Source organism: Manihot esculenta, chromosome 7 (genome assembly GCF_001659605.2).
Source record: "Manihot esculenta cultivar AM560-2 chromosome 7, M.esculenta_v8, whole genome shotgun sequence".
In the NCBI taxonomy this organism is placed as follows: domain Eukaryota; kingdom Viridiplantae; phylum Streptophyta; class Magnoliopsida; order Malpighiales; family Euphorbiaceae; genus Manihot; species Manihot esculenta.
The window spans coordinates 32,915,781-32,933,372 of NC_035167.2; the positions used below are offsets into that span (position 1 = coordinate 32,915,781).

Sequence of the window (17,592 nt, forward strand, 5' to 3'; positions counted from 1 at the left end):
ACATTTTAATATATTTTTAATAATTAAAAAAATTAGCTAATAAATTTTTTATATCATATAAATTAAATAATGATTTTTTTATAAAATTATAAAATATATTAATAATTTTTATGTACAATAATTTACATTAAATATTCAAAATTATATTATTTAGGTATTAAGTTTCTATTACCTTATTACTTTACATAGAATGCTTATATAAAATATTTACTTGATTAATTATACAATTTCTCATACGATTAAATGGTTTTTTTTTTCAAGTAGAGTAATCAATTTTATTTCAATATGTCTTTGCAGAATTAGTATGGAAAATTTAAAATAATTTTTATTAAAAATAAATTTCATGTGCTGTTGTTAATAAATAAATAAATTTAAACAAGCATTAATAAAATTACATGTGAGTAATATCCCGCACGGTTACTATCGTCAATAACCGATCAATAAATTGTTTGATTTGATGATAAGAGCTGCCAAAAACTGCCAAACGTTGACCATCTATTTATATATGTTTTAGTCAATGTTTTTTATAAAAATAAATTGAAAACAAATAAATTTATTTTATTTTTTTTATTTGACTTTTATACGGGGATTTCATCACTCTTGTAATTCTCATATTAATTGGAAAGTTTATAAAATGCTCTCAATGCCTTGATTTTTTGTTCTCCATATTTATATATTCTTGGATAAGTTTGTAAAGCTGGAATCTATATGAAAATAATTTTGATAAGAATTGAAATTTATTATTTATTTTTAATCTCAACCATTTATTATATATATTTTAATTAATTTTATATAAATTTCAGTACAACCATTATTAAATTTATTTATAAATAAAATCAATTTTATATCAGAACATTTGAGGCATGCATGGGTTTGCGACAACAACAAGTCCCTTGAGCGACTATGTGGACATAAGAAATTTGAAATAAAAATCTATGTCAATAAAGCAATAAAACCACAACATGAGCAACCAAAACCAAATTAAAATGGAAAAGAATTCAGTTACACGCAAATATTAACCCTAACTCTGGAAGAATTCTGCAACATGCAAACAATGCAAATTTCATTATTTCTCTTATTATAAAGGAAGAACTTTCACATTAAGTTTCTATAAATCCTATCAACCAAAGAAAAGCCTCCAACTGAGAGCAAAACGATATCAAACTCAGCGAAACATCAAAGACAAATTAATTCAATTTCTTTGGACATTAAGTCCACAGCCACAGATTCCTAACTAAGATTAAAATGGATATTTGAAATTTTCTTCTTTATTTCCTTTCTCCCCTTCTCCCAATAGAGATTGAAAGGATAGCTTCAGGCATAATATATATGTGTACATGTGTGCACACAAGGACACAAAAAAAAGGAAATATAACAACTCTGAAAACTCATAATTAGACCAGTAAATAGTACAAAATCTCATGGTTTAGTGGTAGCTTTCCATCCATAACAAGGTCAAGATAACTGCGTATTTCTCTAAGTCGAGCATCCAACCCTTTCAAAACAGTGAGTTTCCCAGACACCTGCATGGACAAACTGAAAACTTAGGTTCCTCCCAGAAGGAGGAGCTGAAAAACATCCGCACAGAAGTGAGAAATGAAAGAGAAAAAACTGAGAACATTCAAAATCAAGACCTCAGTTGCGAGGGTGCTAATAGAGGCGTCCTTCACATCCCTTAGCAAATGTTCCACTCCTGTTAAAGTAGCACAAGGGAATTAAAAGCAGTTACAGAATATCACGTTGAACTGGCATGCTATAGAAGCTATTTCCATTCTATTTTATCAACAAACAAAAAAAAAAAAACACTTTTTTTTCAAATGGCATACCAATTTCCTCAACTTCATGAGCAGCAATTTCTGACGGCACATGCACAAACACCTTTTGGCTTTTCTGGGTGGCATTTTATAACCATCCACAACCATCAGTTAATGCCCAAGAGTACATACCATCAGTTAACCTCCAAGCATATGTGATGCATGGAGGCAGTATTATAAATAAAGAACGGCTGCATCACTTTTTCAGACTCATTTTCTACATATGACAACTCGTTTAAAACCAACATAATAAATAGATATTTTCGCTTCACTTTACTGAAATCATATTCTTACCTCTTTCCTCTTCGACTGCACAGTAAGTTTTTGTGGGAATTCCCAGCTCCACTGGTTGGACATCAATTATGACCAAGACAGGATTTGAAACATAACTGCAACCGCAAACAAAAACTTATAATAAAGCAGCAAAATAAATAATAAAGCAAATCTGAGCAGAAAAGATCAAATTAAAAATAGATTTATTTTGCCAAGAGGCAGAGAGTCCAAGTCAGAGATGGTCTATTTCGATCAAGAAACAGGTCGAAGAACTCGATATATTGCAGGTGATGATCTTACTCATTAAGAAGTCCATGAATATCCAGGTCATTTTCCCTCAGTTTTGGACCTGTACTATACCAACCCACCACATGCTCCCTGGCTGAAAAAACAATTTGCTATCTTCATAATATCAAAGTCTCCAGAGAAAGAAATGCAATATAAAAAATACTGTCTGAGACAATACCATTTATTCTTTTGAACATAGAAAACATAGACTCGTGATAATTGTGGTCAAGAAACCAGATGCTTGGGTCCTTATCATCTTCTTCAAAGGGCACTGAGAAATTACAATTCAAATATTGTATGAGCTTCAAACAAAGTTCTTTCCCACATTAGAACCCAATTGCATTATTTACACACAATGATCTATAACCCATTATAACCCACAAAAGAATTTTCAAACACAAATTGAGGGATCAAAAGCAAAAGAGATCTAGAAATTGAACAGAAAGAGAAAAATGAGTTGTACCTGCATAGCTGTTAGTGACATCAACGGCGCCTTTAAAAGAAGAACCAAGCAAAACACCAACAACGCGTTTGCGAGTATCCTTAGCGACTCTGTTGTAGTTATCGACGATACTCAGGAGAACCAGTGGGTGCACTATTACCTTCTCTATCGGTCTCGACGATATTTGCTGCGTCTTTATCACATCCATTCCTGCCTCTCGTCGATGATTCAACTCTCCAAACTCAAAAGTTTCAATACCTATCTGCTCCCAATTCTCTGGATTTCGGATTATGGGTTTTGGAGTTCGGTTGCTTCTTCCCCACGAAATCTTTTTCTATTTGCTTTTCAGCTTTCACTTGCTTGCTCTTCTCTTCTGTGATTCGGCTGTTGGTGGTTTATGGTTTCTTGGGCCCATGTTTTCATGACTGGGCCTTATTTGGATGCAGCCCAATTTTTGGAAGTGTCAGGCATTTTGGGCCGAGATTGAGCCCATTTTAAACATTGGGCCCCTGGGTGGCTCTGTTTATGAAATTTTGTTTGTGGAGCTAAGATGAAATTGCAATGGAAAGAAACTTTTCTTTTTGTAATGGTTTTGTTTGAGTATGAAAATTTGGAAGAGGGATTTTTATTTCATTGAGTTGATCTACTTAGATACACATATGCACATATAGGGTTTTGCTTTGTGCTTTTCTATAAAGTGTGCTGTTGCCACTTAATACCTTTAAATATGTAAATTTTTTGTCCCAATTTTGGCTACGTAATTATATAAATTTTTAAAGGGTAATTTTGGAGATATAGTAAAAGTAATTAGCATATAGTGTTTGTGATGATTATGGATATAGTATTAGAATAGAGTAGTTGGCCATAATAAGTCCAAAACAATTAGGACAAAGTGAAAAATCCAAGCAATGTTTTTAAACCTAATTAATAAAAGAAGAAGAAGAGAATAGTTTCAAAATGAATGGTAAAAGAGAAGATTGATACAAGTGAAAGTCAAAGTTGAGATTGTCTGATTAGGGTTGGAGGGTTGTGATCTGAAATACAGACAAAGATACTGAGTTTAGTTGACTATTGATAGAGGTCAGTGAAATAGAAGTTGGGCAATAGCTTCTGTTAAGGACATGGGAACATAAACTACAAGACAATAAAGCCACCAATTTGAGATTTTGGAGAGAAATAGACAACTCATGACCAGCAAAAAGAGAGGCAGCTTCTTGTATTGTATTTTCTTAAGTCATGTGGCTCTTCTATCATTTGCCAACTATCATCACTTTTTATTTAAGTCTTCAGCTTTCTCTTTATCCTTTATAAGCTGAAAATTATGATATATTGTAGAAAGGAGAGAGAGAAAGAGCGTTAGAAGTAAGGGTGTTTATTTTGTTCATCGGCGGAAAAGACTTCGACCTTCAGGTCTCCTCTTCTCTTGCTGATTTTTATTTTCTTTTATCTCTGTTGTTTCTAATTACAGCAGAAAAAATAACAATCGAGTTTGATTTGGTGTTGATGGCTTCGCAATGGCTGGGAGCGCGGTGCCGGTAAAGGTGGATTGTTTTTGACAGGTTCAATTCTTGCATGGCACATGAATTCCTTAGAACGGGAGCACCTTTTAGATTTGGACTTATAACGTCTACTAAATTTAGCAGATCTTGGCTTGCTTTTTAAATTTATATCTTCTTTTAATTGACTCTATAAACTTTTAATACAATTAAAATTACATGATAAGAAGAAAAAATAACCTGAAAATTTAAGAAATATGTTAGTGTTAATAACTAACTATTCATTCAATTTTTTTTTCTGTTACGAAACATAATAGAAAATAGAGCTGTCTAAAATTTAGGCTAAGTTGCTTCCACTTCCTTCAATTCCCGAGGATGTCCTATCTTCTTTCTACCTTATTTATTAATGAATTTTTGTCTCTTACCACTTTGGCTCTATTGTGCTGAATTGTTCCAACTCCTAGCTATTTCATTTGCTTCTTTACCTAGTCAAAATTAATACAAGCCTCCCGCGGAATGAATGGCTGATTCCCCAAGCTTAGTGTGGGTTACAAACAGTCAAAACATCCAAAATTAGATATGCTTTGACCCACAAATTCAACCAATGGATAGAAATTACAGAATTTGAGCTGCTGTGTTCAACTTTTCTGCTAAGCTCAGCTGTGTCCTTGTGATGCTTGACAAATATAGCAAGAGTAAGTGATCCTGTAGGAACCATGTGAAAGCAAAACCCAGAAAAGTCAGAAAAAAAAAGCCATTAATGATGAAGTAACTACAAATCTACAACAAGAAATTCAAAGATATGACCTCTCCATAATTATAATCTACATACAATACTAGGTCCATCATCAGAGAATTTTCAATTTTGGTGATTTCTGATCAACCTAACATTGCATCATTACCTGAAGACTATCATTCACTAGCTTATCAAAGGTTGATGGTGAAAGTTTGGGAAGGGAGGCAACAGTTTCATATATAAACCGGCCTACGCTACTGTCTGCTGCGGCACGCCCTTCCTGTGGAAAACAATCATATTATCCCACATGGCAAAAAGGTAAGAATTAATTAAATGAGACACCAAATCTTACCACGACATCATCAACATATTTATAGACATCATCAATTAAGGCTAGTAGCCGCTGCATTGAAGCTTCCATTCCTTCCAAATCACTTGGAATTTTATCAACCATAGGTGTCTAAAGGATGTCAACTACAGTTATAAAAGAAAGAAAAAAAGCCTTAATCACATTGCATCTGACACTAAATGCAATCTTATACGTCCAACATTAAAATCTTTGGCTTTATCAACATTCAATAGCACAGAACCAAAACATCTAATACTGGATATGAAAACAATCACTGAAAGAAAGAAAATGAAACAGCCAATACAGCAAAAAACTGAAACAGCAAATACTTATAGCGAGATAAATCTAATTTAGACACAAGAAAATAAATTAAATACAGTTTGATTTGGGATAAAAGGATTTGAAATGGGGAGATATGAACTTGACATTTAACTTAAATTACTTAAATTAGGTTTGGTTGGCTTGGATCGAGCAGGGTGAGGCTTGTTTAAGGGTGACGCATGAACATCTACAAAGAAGGCAGAATTTTAAGTCTATAGTTGTATAATTTGGACTAGACTTAAATTCATATCATTGAGTTTGAAGCCATCCATCAAAACCTAGCTTGACCTTATCAATAGAGCCCAGTAACTGTTGCATTAGAATGATATCTTTACATTATGAAAGATGAATATTTCATAATCAATAGAAAAGTCTGCAGCCAGAGAAAAACACACACAGATATATTATTCTAGTTTCAAAGGCTATTATAAACTACACCTACATATGGAGTTCTCAAATTTGTTAGCCAACTTACTGCAACAATTACTTTAATAATTTGTTAGCCAACTTACTGCAATAATTAAGAGCCTTGCCTAACCACAAAGCCTTCGCCCAACATCAACAGAAGCAAAATGAAAGTAAAGGGGGGAAACATGCAAGACCACAAAAGCCTAAGACTCCTAGTCAGTGTACAACAGGGATAACATTTGTAAGTGAAAGTTTTAGTAGAAGAAAGAAATTTTCAGAATATACATACATCCAACTCGCTCAGCTTCAACCATGCGAAGATCAACAGGAATTTCTTGAAATTGTGCAGCAAGCTGACGGTCTCCAAGAGACAAATTAACAGAAACATAAGCTTTAATGGTACCCTCTCCATTCCTGAACCCTGTATCCACTGTTAGATGAATGGGATTGGGAACTTCTCTAGAATAGAACTCATGGATCAATGCACTTCCACCAGTGACTCCTAATCCTGTTGAATACCTGAAACCAAGTACTAAAGCATGAAAATGGAGCATCTGTCTACAAAACACTTCTGAAAACATAAAATTTTATTTTGAAAATATTCATATTTCATAAAAGCTGCACAGCCATAGCTTGGTAGCTTAGGGAACGGCTTTCCAACCTCATCAAATGCAGTGGTTCAAACAAAATATAGTACAGTATGACCAAAATTAAAGGAAAAAAAAATAGAGATTTCATTACTAGAGTTTACAAGGAAAAAAGAACCTTCTGCTGCAGTTTATTGACAATGAAAATATAAAGCAAACAAAAATGAAGATGAAAATACCATCATCAAAATATAGTATGGTAAGACTCATTACTAGAGTTTACAAGGCAACAAGAACCTTCTACTGCAGTTTATTAACAATGAAAATACAAACCAAACAAAGATGAAGATGAAAAATACCATCCAACAATAACTTCCTTAGGGTTCACTTTCTGGTGAGACAGCAACATATTATGATGGTAATCAATATCTAGAGCAACCTGCAACACAAGGAGCATAAAATTTAACTGACACATAATTGAAAGATGAGAAAAAGAGGAAAGACTTAAGAGAAGTTCATGCTCATAGCTCCATTTTTTTTCAATCCGTTAAATAACATGTAGTGGGTTCCACACATATCAGATTGGTCAGAAATTTGAAGTTCTAGAATTAAATGATAAAAAAGAAAAATAGAGCTCATAAGTGTTCAAGCTCTTCAGCGTCTCATCCAACATTCCAAATTTCAGTTACAAATAGCATAAATTTAGTAAAATTCCTCAACTTTTTCCTACTTACTAAGCTAGTCTTCTAGATTCCTGCTAAGCATGTATCACCTCTGTGGATTCATTCATAAGTCTAGCTTTCCAAACTAGCGTAAAACAAGCATTAGCAATGACGGAAACCTCTCTAAACATGGATTACAAAACTTTTTAGCTATGAAGACACCGTTTCATTCAATTGGAAGTCATCATTACAAGTCCAATTTTAAGTCCTCACAAACAACAAAAAAACAAAGAACATTCCATAAATATCTTTAAAAATGAAGCCAATACCTGATCAGAGGATTCATTGTGAGGTACAGCGTAAGAATTTCGAATGTCGACGGTGCCGTCTGGTAGGACGGATCCGAGAAGCGTGCCAATGACACGCTCGGCCTGGTCAGGCCGCCTCACATAGCAATCGCAGATGTTGAAGATCACCAAAGGGTGCACCTTCGCCGACAATGTCGACGACGATGAAGTTGGGGATAACTGAAGGACAGTGTGCTCGCTCGCCGCCATTCTTCGATCTTGATCGAGCCGGGAGAGACACAGCACTAGGGTTTTTGGTAAGGGAGGGGATAAGAAAGCTTCAGTTGTTTTTGTTTTATTGTTATTGTGCTGCGAATAAAGAATTAAAAACCTAAAAATTTTATGTTGGTTAAAGATTTGATATTTATTAAAGATTTCAGAGCCATTAAAACTTTTATGGTGATTAAATATTTTACTATTTATTTAAGATAAATTTTTTTAATTATTACAAATTTAATATTTAAATTTAATATTAAATTTAATTATTATAATTTTATTATATTATTTTAAAATTTTTATAATAATTTATAATAGTTATTTTTTTAACTATAAATATTTTTATAAAGTTTAATATTTTATCTAATAATTTTAGAGAATCACTACAGTAGGCATTAATATTTATTTTGTGCATGTAGACGTGGCATCGAATCAAATATTTTTAAATATTTGATTTGATTAAATTCAATAAAATAAATTTAAATAATTATAATTGAATTTAGAACGAATTAACATCCATCGCTTCAATATGTGTATATAAATTATTAATTTAATATAAAAAATATATTTTATAATAATATTTATAAATTTTTTTATATATTTTTATTTGAAAATTTAAATTTAAATATTTTTTAAAAATGTTAAATTTTAAAAATGAATTTATTAATGAAAAATATTTTTATATAAATTATTAATTAAAATATACAAATTAAATAAATTTAAATTTTATTCGAATAATAATAATTTATTAAAATAATTTTAATTATTTTTTAATCGAATTCAAACAGAATTTAAATATTGATAATATAAATTAAATTTAAATTTTAATAATTTAATTTTTATCCGTCTATATCTTAATCCACGTCAATCTTCGCAACTTGTATTGAAGAATTCCTCCATAGTTTTCAGTGAGTTACAAAACTCTCATATGTTGTTGTATGTATATTCGATTAATAAATAAATAATAAATAAATTTGAAAAATAATAAATTTTACATTTGATTATATTTTATTAACATGCACATATATCAATCGCATGTAAGAAATTTTCTCAAAAATAATTTTGAAGCCATCAGCAGTTAATTATTCCGTGGAAGTTGGACTATGCTGGAAGTGCTTGGCTTGGCTAATATCAAGGTCTATGATGATGGTTAGCTTCCAGCGTTTATTGGAAACTTTCAAATGAAGACAAGATTCCAAGCTCAATTGCTAAGACTTGACAATCTAAAGTACTTGTATTTATCTGATAATTTTTTTTCTGACAGGAAATTTGTCTGAAACCCAACAGAAATTTCCTTTTCTGAAAGTCCCTTTCCTTGTTTTGAAGGGCTTGGTGTTGCACAGTAACCCTTTGGTTGGTGAATTGCCAATTGGTTAGGTCAGTTTCAAAATCTAGTATAGCTCACATTGGATTCTAATTTATTTCATGGTACCATCTCTGGTTATCTAAGGGCAATGAGACATCTAAAATTTTTTTACCCTAACCAGAATCAACCAAATGGAACTCTCCCATGTGTAGGACATATTGGTGAGTTCTCAATCCTAAAATTTTTTGCTTTAATTGGATTCCTCCATTTCAAGTAAATTTTAGCCCGTTTTAAATCTCAAAATGGAAAATTTTTTGTGAAACTCCAGAATACATGGATTCTTGATGTTTACCTGAACAACTTATCAAGAAGCATTCCCTCAAGCACATTGTCATTCAAAATGGCCATTTTTTTTTTATTTGTTTACAATATTTAAAACTCTATTAAGGGCAAACTAGTGAAAGTGAAAATTTATATTGAAACATTAAAATTGATATACATATATCATATCATTGCAGTAAATCGATTTTATCGATATTATTTTTTTAAAGCTCTTAAAAATAGAATAGGATGATAGTTAGTAGTTTTACTTATCAATTAAGATAAGATTTGCAGCTAGAATATTGGTTTACAGCTGAATATATATAAAACTCTATATGTAATTATTCTTAATGATATGGCACGGTTGCGTTGAATACTACAAAAAATTAGATTATCAGCGACGGAAAAATTCTATCACTGATAGTCTAAAATTTGTCGTTTAAAATCATGTTATTAATTTTTTTCGACGGATCTGCAATCCGACGAAAATATTTACAACCGAAATATTTGCTATAGATTTTCAACATACAATCAAACTTTATTCGTAGCTAAATTCATAAAAAAATCTAAATCCATCCGATAATCAATTCATTACTAATCTATCATAAATAATTAGTGACGAAAAATTACCGTTGAAAATTCATAAAAATATCAAAATCATTTTAAATATCATCAAAAATATTAATATTATTTTAAATCCATTGTAAATCCGTTAGAGATTGATCACTAAATTATTTATATTTTTAATAATATTTATTATCATCAACAAAATAAATTTTTACTTTTATTTAGATATTTTCTATATATTACAAAAAATTATTAAATATAATAAAAAGCAGAAAGAAGAACATACAGCAAATAGTATGCATAAGTTTAACCAAATAAAGAATGCTGCATGTCAAACCCACTTTGAAACAAAAGTTTTATCTACAACTCAATCAATGCAAGATAATTGCAATTAAGTAAATTGTCAACAATCAAATACATAATAAAAATTATTCCTTGTATTCCTTACTTGCATTCTAAACTTCCTAAAGTCTCTAACTCTTTGATTATGAAATTTGAATATAACATGTTAAAACAAGCCAAGAAGGGAAAAAAGCATGTTAGAAAAAAGGAAAATGTAAAAAGAATGAAAATAAATTAATATACAAGAATTTAAGTACTAAATTTCAAATAGACAGAATCAAATTCTAAGACTAAAGATGTTGTGCACTTATTGCTCTGTGCAGCAAGCAAGTGCCCTTGCAGTAAGATGTGACATTGCACTTGGTGCACAACAGGTTGCTAAGAATTCTCCCACTTAATCTGTTTTCCGTACTTGTTTTACCCTCATCTCTTAATTCTGCGTTGCAAGCTTATATAGCGATGATTGCTTAAGTTTTCTTATTCAAGTTTCACAATCTTAACATTAGAAAGTGAAAATAAGAGATGCAACTAACTTGATCCAATCATCTTTAGCTTTAAATTGCTCATTGAATCTCTTAACAATGCAATTTCTGCAGGATTTTTATCATTCTTCTTCATTTTCTTACCCATCGCGAAGTGTTCCTTAATAAAAGTAAACTAAAATTTAGCTCAGATTGAACTGGAGCTGAATACTTTTTCATACTTTGACAAGTGAAGGAAACAATGTCTCGAACAATTTGAGAACATCAATTGGTTAAAGACAAAATATCAAAGCAAGATAAATAAAGGTAAACACTCAAATTAAAAGGACATATCTGAAGTCTTCCTGCACTTGAATCAGAATTCAGAAAACTACACTATGAAAGAATTGAAAAGACAACATCAGAGACTCTCTGCATTGTTCTTAAAATTCTAAACGATTTTTTGCAGTTACAGAGATCTTGTGACATCTCTAAAGATGAAATCATAATAAATCACAAGAATTCAAGAGAAAAAATATGGTGGATAAAATACAAATTAAAACTGCAATAGCAAATGCATACTAATTCCCAGTATCAATGGCAAATGTCTTACGTTTCAGTCAGCTTAACCCAATCACCTTAGTTTAACAATCTCCCTGGATTGCTTTTTTTTTTCCGACGAAAATAAAGTCTTGTTGCAGATTTTTTTTTTTGTAACGAAAAAAATTTACCTTTTCTGTTTGTCAAATATAAAAAGAAAATTTTTGAACCATACACTTGGCATATGAGAGAGTATATTCTAACGTTATTTGTGATTATGACAACAATTTATGTCTATTGTCCTGTAGATTAGTTGAATAAAATAGTTTATCTCCAGACTAGAAACCAAAAAATAATTCAATATTCTGGAGGGGCGACAACGACAAAATGGAAGCAAGCAAAGCCTTATCATCAAAGCCCACCGAATCCCAACTCATACAAGATTAAAAATTACAGCACAAGAGGCCAAAAGAAAAAAGAAAGACAAATTGGCAATAGTCAATTATTATAATTTTGGAGCATGAGCTAACAGAGTAGGTGTTTGGTCGGTTGAAATGAAAATGACATTCCACAGTTCAAAACCATACACATAAATATTATCATATGCATACATACATACATAGAACCCACCTACTTAAGATGGGGCCCCCATCATCCTTGACCCACTTTTCTTCCCTTCCACAAATAAAAAAGAAGGTAGGAGAAGGCCATTGGTAGAAAACATAATAATATTATTACATTGTGCTCATATAGGTACAAAAGCAGAGTAATCAAACATAGAAAATGCAAACAAATTCAGCTTGAGCTTGATCTTGATCTTGATTGCAAACATCATCAAACGGTCACAAATACATGCATCATATGATCACTTCTTGAAAGGAATGGCTCTGATAACAACTTGGTGGTACAGAGCTGCAAGTGCTGCTCCAATGAATGGACCCACCCAGAAAATCCACTGCAGATGGCACGCACAGAAAGTAGAAGCCAAGTCAAGAATGGGCAGGGCACTAGTAGGATTTGAGAAGCAAAGTTGAGTAGTTTAAAGACTTACATGATCATCCCAGCCCTTGTCCTTGTTGAAGATGATTGCTGCACCAAGACTGCGAGCTGGGTTGATTCCAGTTCCTGTAATTGGGATGGTAGCCAAGTGCACCAAGAACACAGCGAACCCAATTGGCAAAGGTGCCAAAATCTGACCATAAATTTCCACCATCAACATTAAATTATTGTTCAACACTTTATATTGATAAGAGAGAGAGAGATTAGTTAAAGAGGAAGGGTTATAGGCTATGGCTTACAGGAACATGGGAGTCTCTGGCATTACGTTTGGCATCAGTGGCAGAGAAGACAGTGTAGACAAGAACAAAGGTGCCAACAATTTCAGCACCAAGGCCATCACCTTTGGTGTAACCTGAGTTCACACTATTGGCTCCACCACCCAATATAGTATACCGTTGACGCCCTTCAAATCCTTTCACCACACCAGCACCGCATATGGCTCCAAGGCACTGCATCACCATGTAGTACAAAGCCCTTGTCAACGACAGTTTCCTAGCCAAAAACAGCCCAAATGTCACCGCCGGGTTTATGTGACCTCCTGCATCACCACACCACCACCATACCATCTAACTATTAGTTTCAGGAACAAATTGAAGGGAATTTAGTTTAAAGTGCAATTATAAACAAACCTGAAATGCCAGCAGTGCAGTAGACAAGAGCGAAGATCATGCCACCAAAGGCCCAAGCAATCCCTTGAATCCCAACAGTCGAACACTTGGTGGGTGCCTTAACGACACCCATAACAGTCAAAACAGAGATGTACAAGAACAAGAAAGTGGCAATAAACTCTGCAATACCAGCTCTGTAAAAGGACCAAGAAGTGAGCTCAGACGGCTCAAACAGCGGAGCCGGTGGTGGCTCAGTATAATCCTTGTCATCTTGGCTCTGAGCCGCCGTACCAATGGGCTGCGTCTCCCTATACTTGTTAGCTCCCAATGTAACATCTTCTTCCTTGCCCTCCATAGGTGTTTAAGTCAAGAAACGCAGAGACACAAAGCTTGATCAAAAGGCTTGTTAGTGACCGTTTGATTTTGATCAGTGGAGAGTGGGAATGTGATGATGGGTTTTATAAGGGGAGAGGTGGAACCCAGTTAGCGTATTTAATTGAAAATAGTAAGTTATCTTATGGCCGACCAATCATTTAGTGGGTAGAATTTGTGGAAAGACGAAATTACCCAACGAAGTGTTTGGTGAAAACGACATGGTATTGTATAGTGAGTTGCTGAGTTGGCAAAAGGGTGGCCACATGTTAGTATATATGATGATGTTGGATGAACACAGTCCACCGCCCATCTGTCAATAATGGAGAGATTGAAGAAGGTGGCAGAAACATTAAGTGAAGTGAACTTGAAATTCTCTAATTTAGATCAATTTCTTTTTGATGTGATTGGTTGGAAATTAATTGAATTTTTTTTTTTATGTTTTGCATGTTTTTAATATCAAAACGATAAAACTATCTAAATATTTAATTTAGTTCATAGCAAACTTAATGGTTTAATTAAATTAAAATTAAATGTCAGTATTTCTTTTTATTTTTATACATTTAAATTAATGCTTAGTCACTCTAACATAAATTATTTTATTAAAAAATATTTTTTTACAGAAAATACATAAAAATGTTGAAAAGAAAATGTACAAACGGGAATAAATATTTCATTTTGCTTAATTTATTTATGTTGAAAAAAGAAAAAAGAAAAAGTTGATGTGTATATATATAAAGAGGAAATAGTTCAAAGTTCCTGCTTCCGACTGCCTAGGTCCAATGTCGGCCTTTTGATTTATGGCTCTGCAGTCTCCTACATCAGATCACGTGTGAATCGTGCGTATTAATGGGACACGTGGTTGACAGGAATTGCACCACTCTCTGAATCACGGCTTTACTGCCACGTAAGTGGTTAACAAATAACAAAATAAAATTATTTTGTTAATTTATTAACTATTAATATTATAAATTTGATAATCATTAATCCTTTATATTCTTAGATTTACCGTCCCTTCAGCTTATTATTATTATGCTTTCTTGGTACAGCAATTGGGTAATAAATTTTAAAAAAAAAATTTAAATAAATTAGAATTACGTCATTAGCTTATCCTTTCTGTTGTTTGAAGTTTTTGTCTGTGAGAAGAGCCAATCATTATCCCTCATGACAGCTTGGGTTTCGATGATAATGGAGGATTTGTGGGAATTAATTATTAATAATAATTTATTTATTTTTTAATTATTTTCGTTTCTTTTTACCTAAGTAATAATGCACTGCATAACGGCTTAAAATACAATAAAAATTTATAAAAATAGAGATTTGATCTTTTCGGATTTTCCAATATTATAAAAATATATATTTTTAAAATTTAATAGTTAATAGAAAGTTAACCATTTATCTTTTTAATATATAAACAAATAATTTCAAAATAAATATTCGAATTCAAATATTTTAATTTCAAAAATATGTTAACTACTCTAATATAAAAATATGAAAACAGAAGCGCTTATCTAATTAATTAATCAATCTTGAAATTTAATATTACATTAATAACTTCAATTAACATAAGCTAGTTGTCCTAACATGTGATGATAATATTTAAAAAAAAAAAGAATATACAACTGGACATCTCTTATATAAATTTCAGGAAATTAAAAATGTGATTGAAATTAGGGAAATTAAAAATCTAAAAATTGCGAAACAAAGCAAACACTAAAACTAAAATGTGAGCCTGTGCATAAGAAAGATGAAGAAGTGAATTTTTTATATTAGCATAAAGGAAAGGCATAGGTATTAATTTAGAGTAATAACATTGCGGTAAGCAACCGCCCATTGCATTAAGGCCATTTACTTTTGCAATTATATTTTGTCCAATATTATTCTTGATGGGGTCTGTGATTAGGACCCATTCCTATGTGGCTGACTATGAACCAAAATCCACAAGGTTAACCATTTTTTTTTCATTGAAGGTTAATATTCAAATATATCATAAGGAGTAAATAATGAGTTAATATATGTGGAATAATGGTTGATAATTAATAATATTTTAATATATTTTTTTAAATTAATAAATTAATTAATAAATTTTTTTATATTATAAAAAGTAAATAATAATTTTTAATAATTAAAATTAATATAGTGATTAACCGATAGATTTTTTAAACTCTATGAATGTGGAAAATTATGCTATCACGTTTTAAGATAAATATTTTTTATTATAGATATGAATTGTTATAGTATAATGCGTAAAATATTAAAAAATAAATTATAGATTTTTTAAGAATTTATATAATTTAATGAAATGTAGTTTATATTAAAAAATTGCTTATTATTTTTTATTAAGCCATAAAGTTGTAATTACTTACAAAGTCGTGAAAATGAATGGAGGGTTTGAATTGGGATTGGAGAGGTTGCAGCCGACTTTCACCGTCCTGACTGCTGATGTGAAGCTATTTTTAATGGACTTGTGTGGGCGCAGGCTAACTGGTCCATTTTTAAATTTCCTTGTTTTAGCCTGTCAGTGGAATGAAACAATCGCATGTCAACAGATCTATCTTCATCTTTTGATTTCGTCCATTTGATTTTTGATGCTAATGATATCAAGAAATTAAATGAAATTTGTCACTCTTTTATCATCATATTACTACTCATATTCCCAGGAGATCATACACGCAGCTCTTCATCACCATCAGGAAATTTCCTGGCTGCTTAATTCTCTCCACCGTCTGCAGGAGAGTTGCCGTCGCTTGGGGCCCAAAGTCAACTTTGAAGCAGGTATCTCAAATTCCCGCAACTTAGGACGGTGGCGGCTATAGCTAGAGGCAGTCGGATTACCCTTGTGGCTGTTTCTATAAATGTCATCCTGCTTTGATTGATCCGGCTGTGGCAGACGCTTGAGGAGGATTTAATCTCAGCCAAATCTTAGGGTTTCCAAAAAGTTTTGATCTAAGGATATGCTTTCAATGTGATCGAAGGAGGCTCAGAGGCAAATTTTACAATCCATGGACTTAGAAAACAAAGCCCAAAAAATTAAATCAAATCTCTTACGGAACTAATTCCATACAAATCAAACCAATCAATCCCAATCAACCCCAACCAACCCATCCTAGAATCCTAGGATCTAACCAAACCCACCGGAAAAACCAGTGCCGACGCCTACAATCCAAAATCTTGCAAGAAAGATAACCATGAGTGAACCAGAACTCATCCTCAAGCCATGTTTGAGTGTAGGTCGTCAACCCACAAGGACTTCATCATCTAGATCACTAGATTTGCTGGATTTCTAGGCTTCGCTCCTAGTGGACTAGATCCAATTGATTTTGAAAAAAAAACAAGCAGATCCACTCGGGATGTCTCTTATGGAGAATGCATAATAAAGCAGTCAAAGTCAAAAGAATTTTAAGAGGGACACCATTTTTAGGGTTATTCCGTAAATATAATTTTTTAAAAAATTAGTCTCCCATAGAAAAAAAAAGAGTGAGAGAACCTTTCGAGAGAGATTGGTTCGAGGATATTTATACTATGGTTATTTACTTTATGTTCCATCGGAGCCGGTTTGCCCATACCTAGAGAGATCGACTATCGCATTGAAAGTGAGCAATTTGCTCCAGTTTCATTAAGTGGTGCTCGAATCATCCGATCTATGTAAAGGCAGATTTGTTTGAGTAATTAAGATCGACTGCTCTTGTATTCAATCGTCTCGTTTATAAACCTTGAAGTAGTGAGTCAGATCGTTCCAGGTATTGATAAAGTTTGGAAAGCTGAAGGTCTTATCTTCATATGTTCTATTGGTCGAATCTTTCTACTTGATTAGACCGGATGGCCTACTTTCTATTTGATTAGACCGGATAGCCTCACTTCTTAAACTTTTATATATACTTATATATGTGTGGGTGGCCTGATTTTTTAGACTTTTTAATATCCCTTATATATGTGTCAGGATCTAAGGGATCCTTTCTTTTCTTGTTTTGAATTATAAGGGATTCTTTCTTGTGTTATGGGCTCCTATTCTTGTTTTCAAGTATAAGGGATCCTTTCTTGTATGTGTTATCGGCTCCTATTCTTATTAGACTTCAA

At 32.3% G+C, this 17,592-nt stretch overlaps 2 protein-coding genes and 1 pseudogene across 2 annotated transcripts; all 3 read right to left on the reverse strand.

Moving 5' to 3' along the window:
* Positions 1–1,250: 1,250 nt before the first annotated feature.
* LOC110619267 (26S proteasome non-ATPase regulatory subunit 7 homolog A) lies at positions 1,251–4,397 on the reverse strand. Its single transcript, XM_021762583.2, has 7 exons — positions 2,839–4,397; positions 2,554–2,646; positions 2,388–2,469; positions 2,109–2,203; positions 1,827–1,904; positions 1,635–1,693; positions 1,251–1,523 (listed from the first exon to the last, which is right to left on the reverse strand). The coding sequence occupies exons 1-7, from the start codon at positions 3,023–3,025 to the stop codon at positions 1,395–1,397; spliced, it is 723 nt and encodes a 240-aa protein (XP_021618275.1). The 5' UTR covers positions 3,026–4,397; the 3' UTR covers positions 1,251–1,394.
* A 404-nt stretch (positions 4,398–4,801) lies between these two features.
* LOC110619266 lies at positions 4,802–8,038 on the reverse strand (annotated as a pseudogene).
* Positions 8,039–12,016: 3,978 nt separating this feature from the next.
* On the reverse strand, positions 12,017–13,631 carry LOC110619660 (probable aquaporin PIP-type 7a). The gene is made up of 4 exons (XM_021763191.2): positions 13,165–13,631; positions 12,775–13,073; positions 12,528–12,668; positions 12,017–12,431 (listed from the first exon to the last, which is right to left on the reverse strand). Exons 1-4 carry the CDS (start codon positions 13,496–13,498, stop codon positions 12,342–12,344), a joined length of 864 nt encoding a protein of 287 aa, XP_021618883.1. The 5' UTR covers positions 13,499–13,631; the 3' UTR covers positions 12,017–12,341.
* Positions 13,632–17,592: the final 3,961 nt, after the last annotated feature.

Coding starts and splice junctions, on each gene's coding strand:
- LOC110619267 (XM_021762583.2), bottom strand. CDS start 3,025: ATGGATGTGATAAAGACGCAGCAAATATCGTCGAGACCGATAGAGAAG. Junction 2,647..2,838: donor TGTCACTAACAGCTATGCAG/GTACAACTCATT, acceptor GTAATTTCTCAG/TGCCCTTTGAAGAAGATGAT. Junction 1,524..1,634: donor TTAGCACCCTCGCAACTGAG/GTCTTGATTTTG, acceptor TTGTCCATGCAG/GTGTCTGGGAAACTCACTGT.
- LOC110619660 (XM_021763191.2), bottom strand. CDS start 13,498: ATGGAGGGCAAGGAAGAAGATGTTACATTGGGAGCTAACAAGTATAGG. Junction 12,669..12,774: donor CCAGAGACTCCCATGTTCCT/GTAAGCCATAGC, acceptor ATTTATGGTCAG/ATTTTGGCACCTTTGCCAAT. Junction 12,432..12,527: donor ACAAGGGCTGGGATGATCAT/GTAAGTCTTTAA, acceptor TGCCATCTGCAG/TGGATTTTCTGGGTGGGTCC.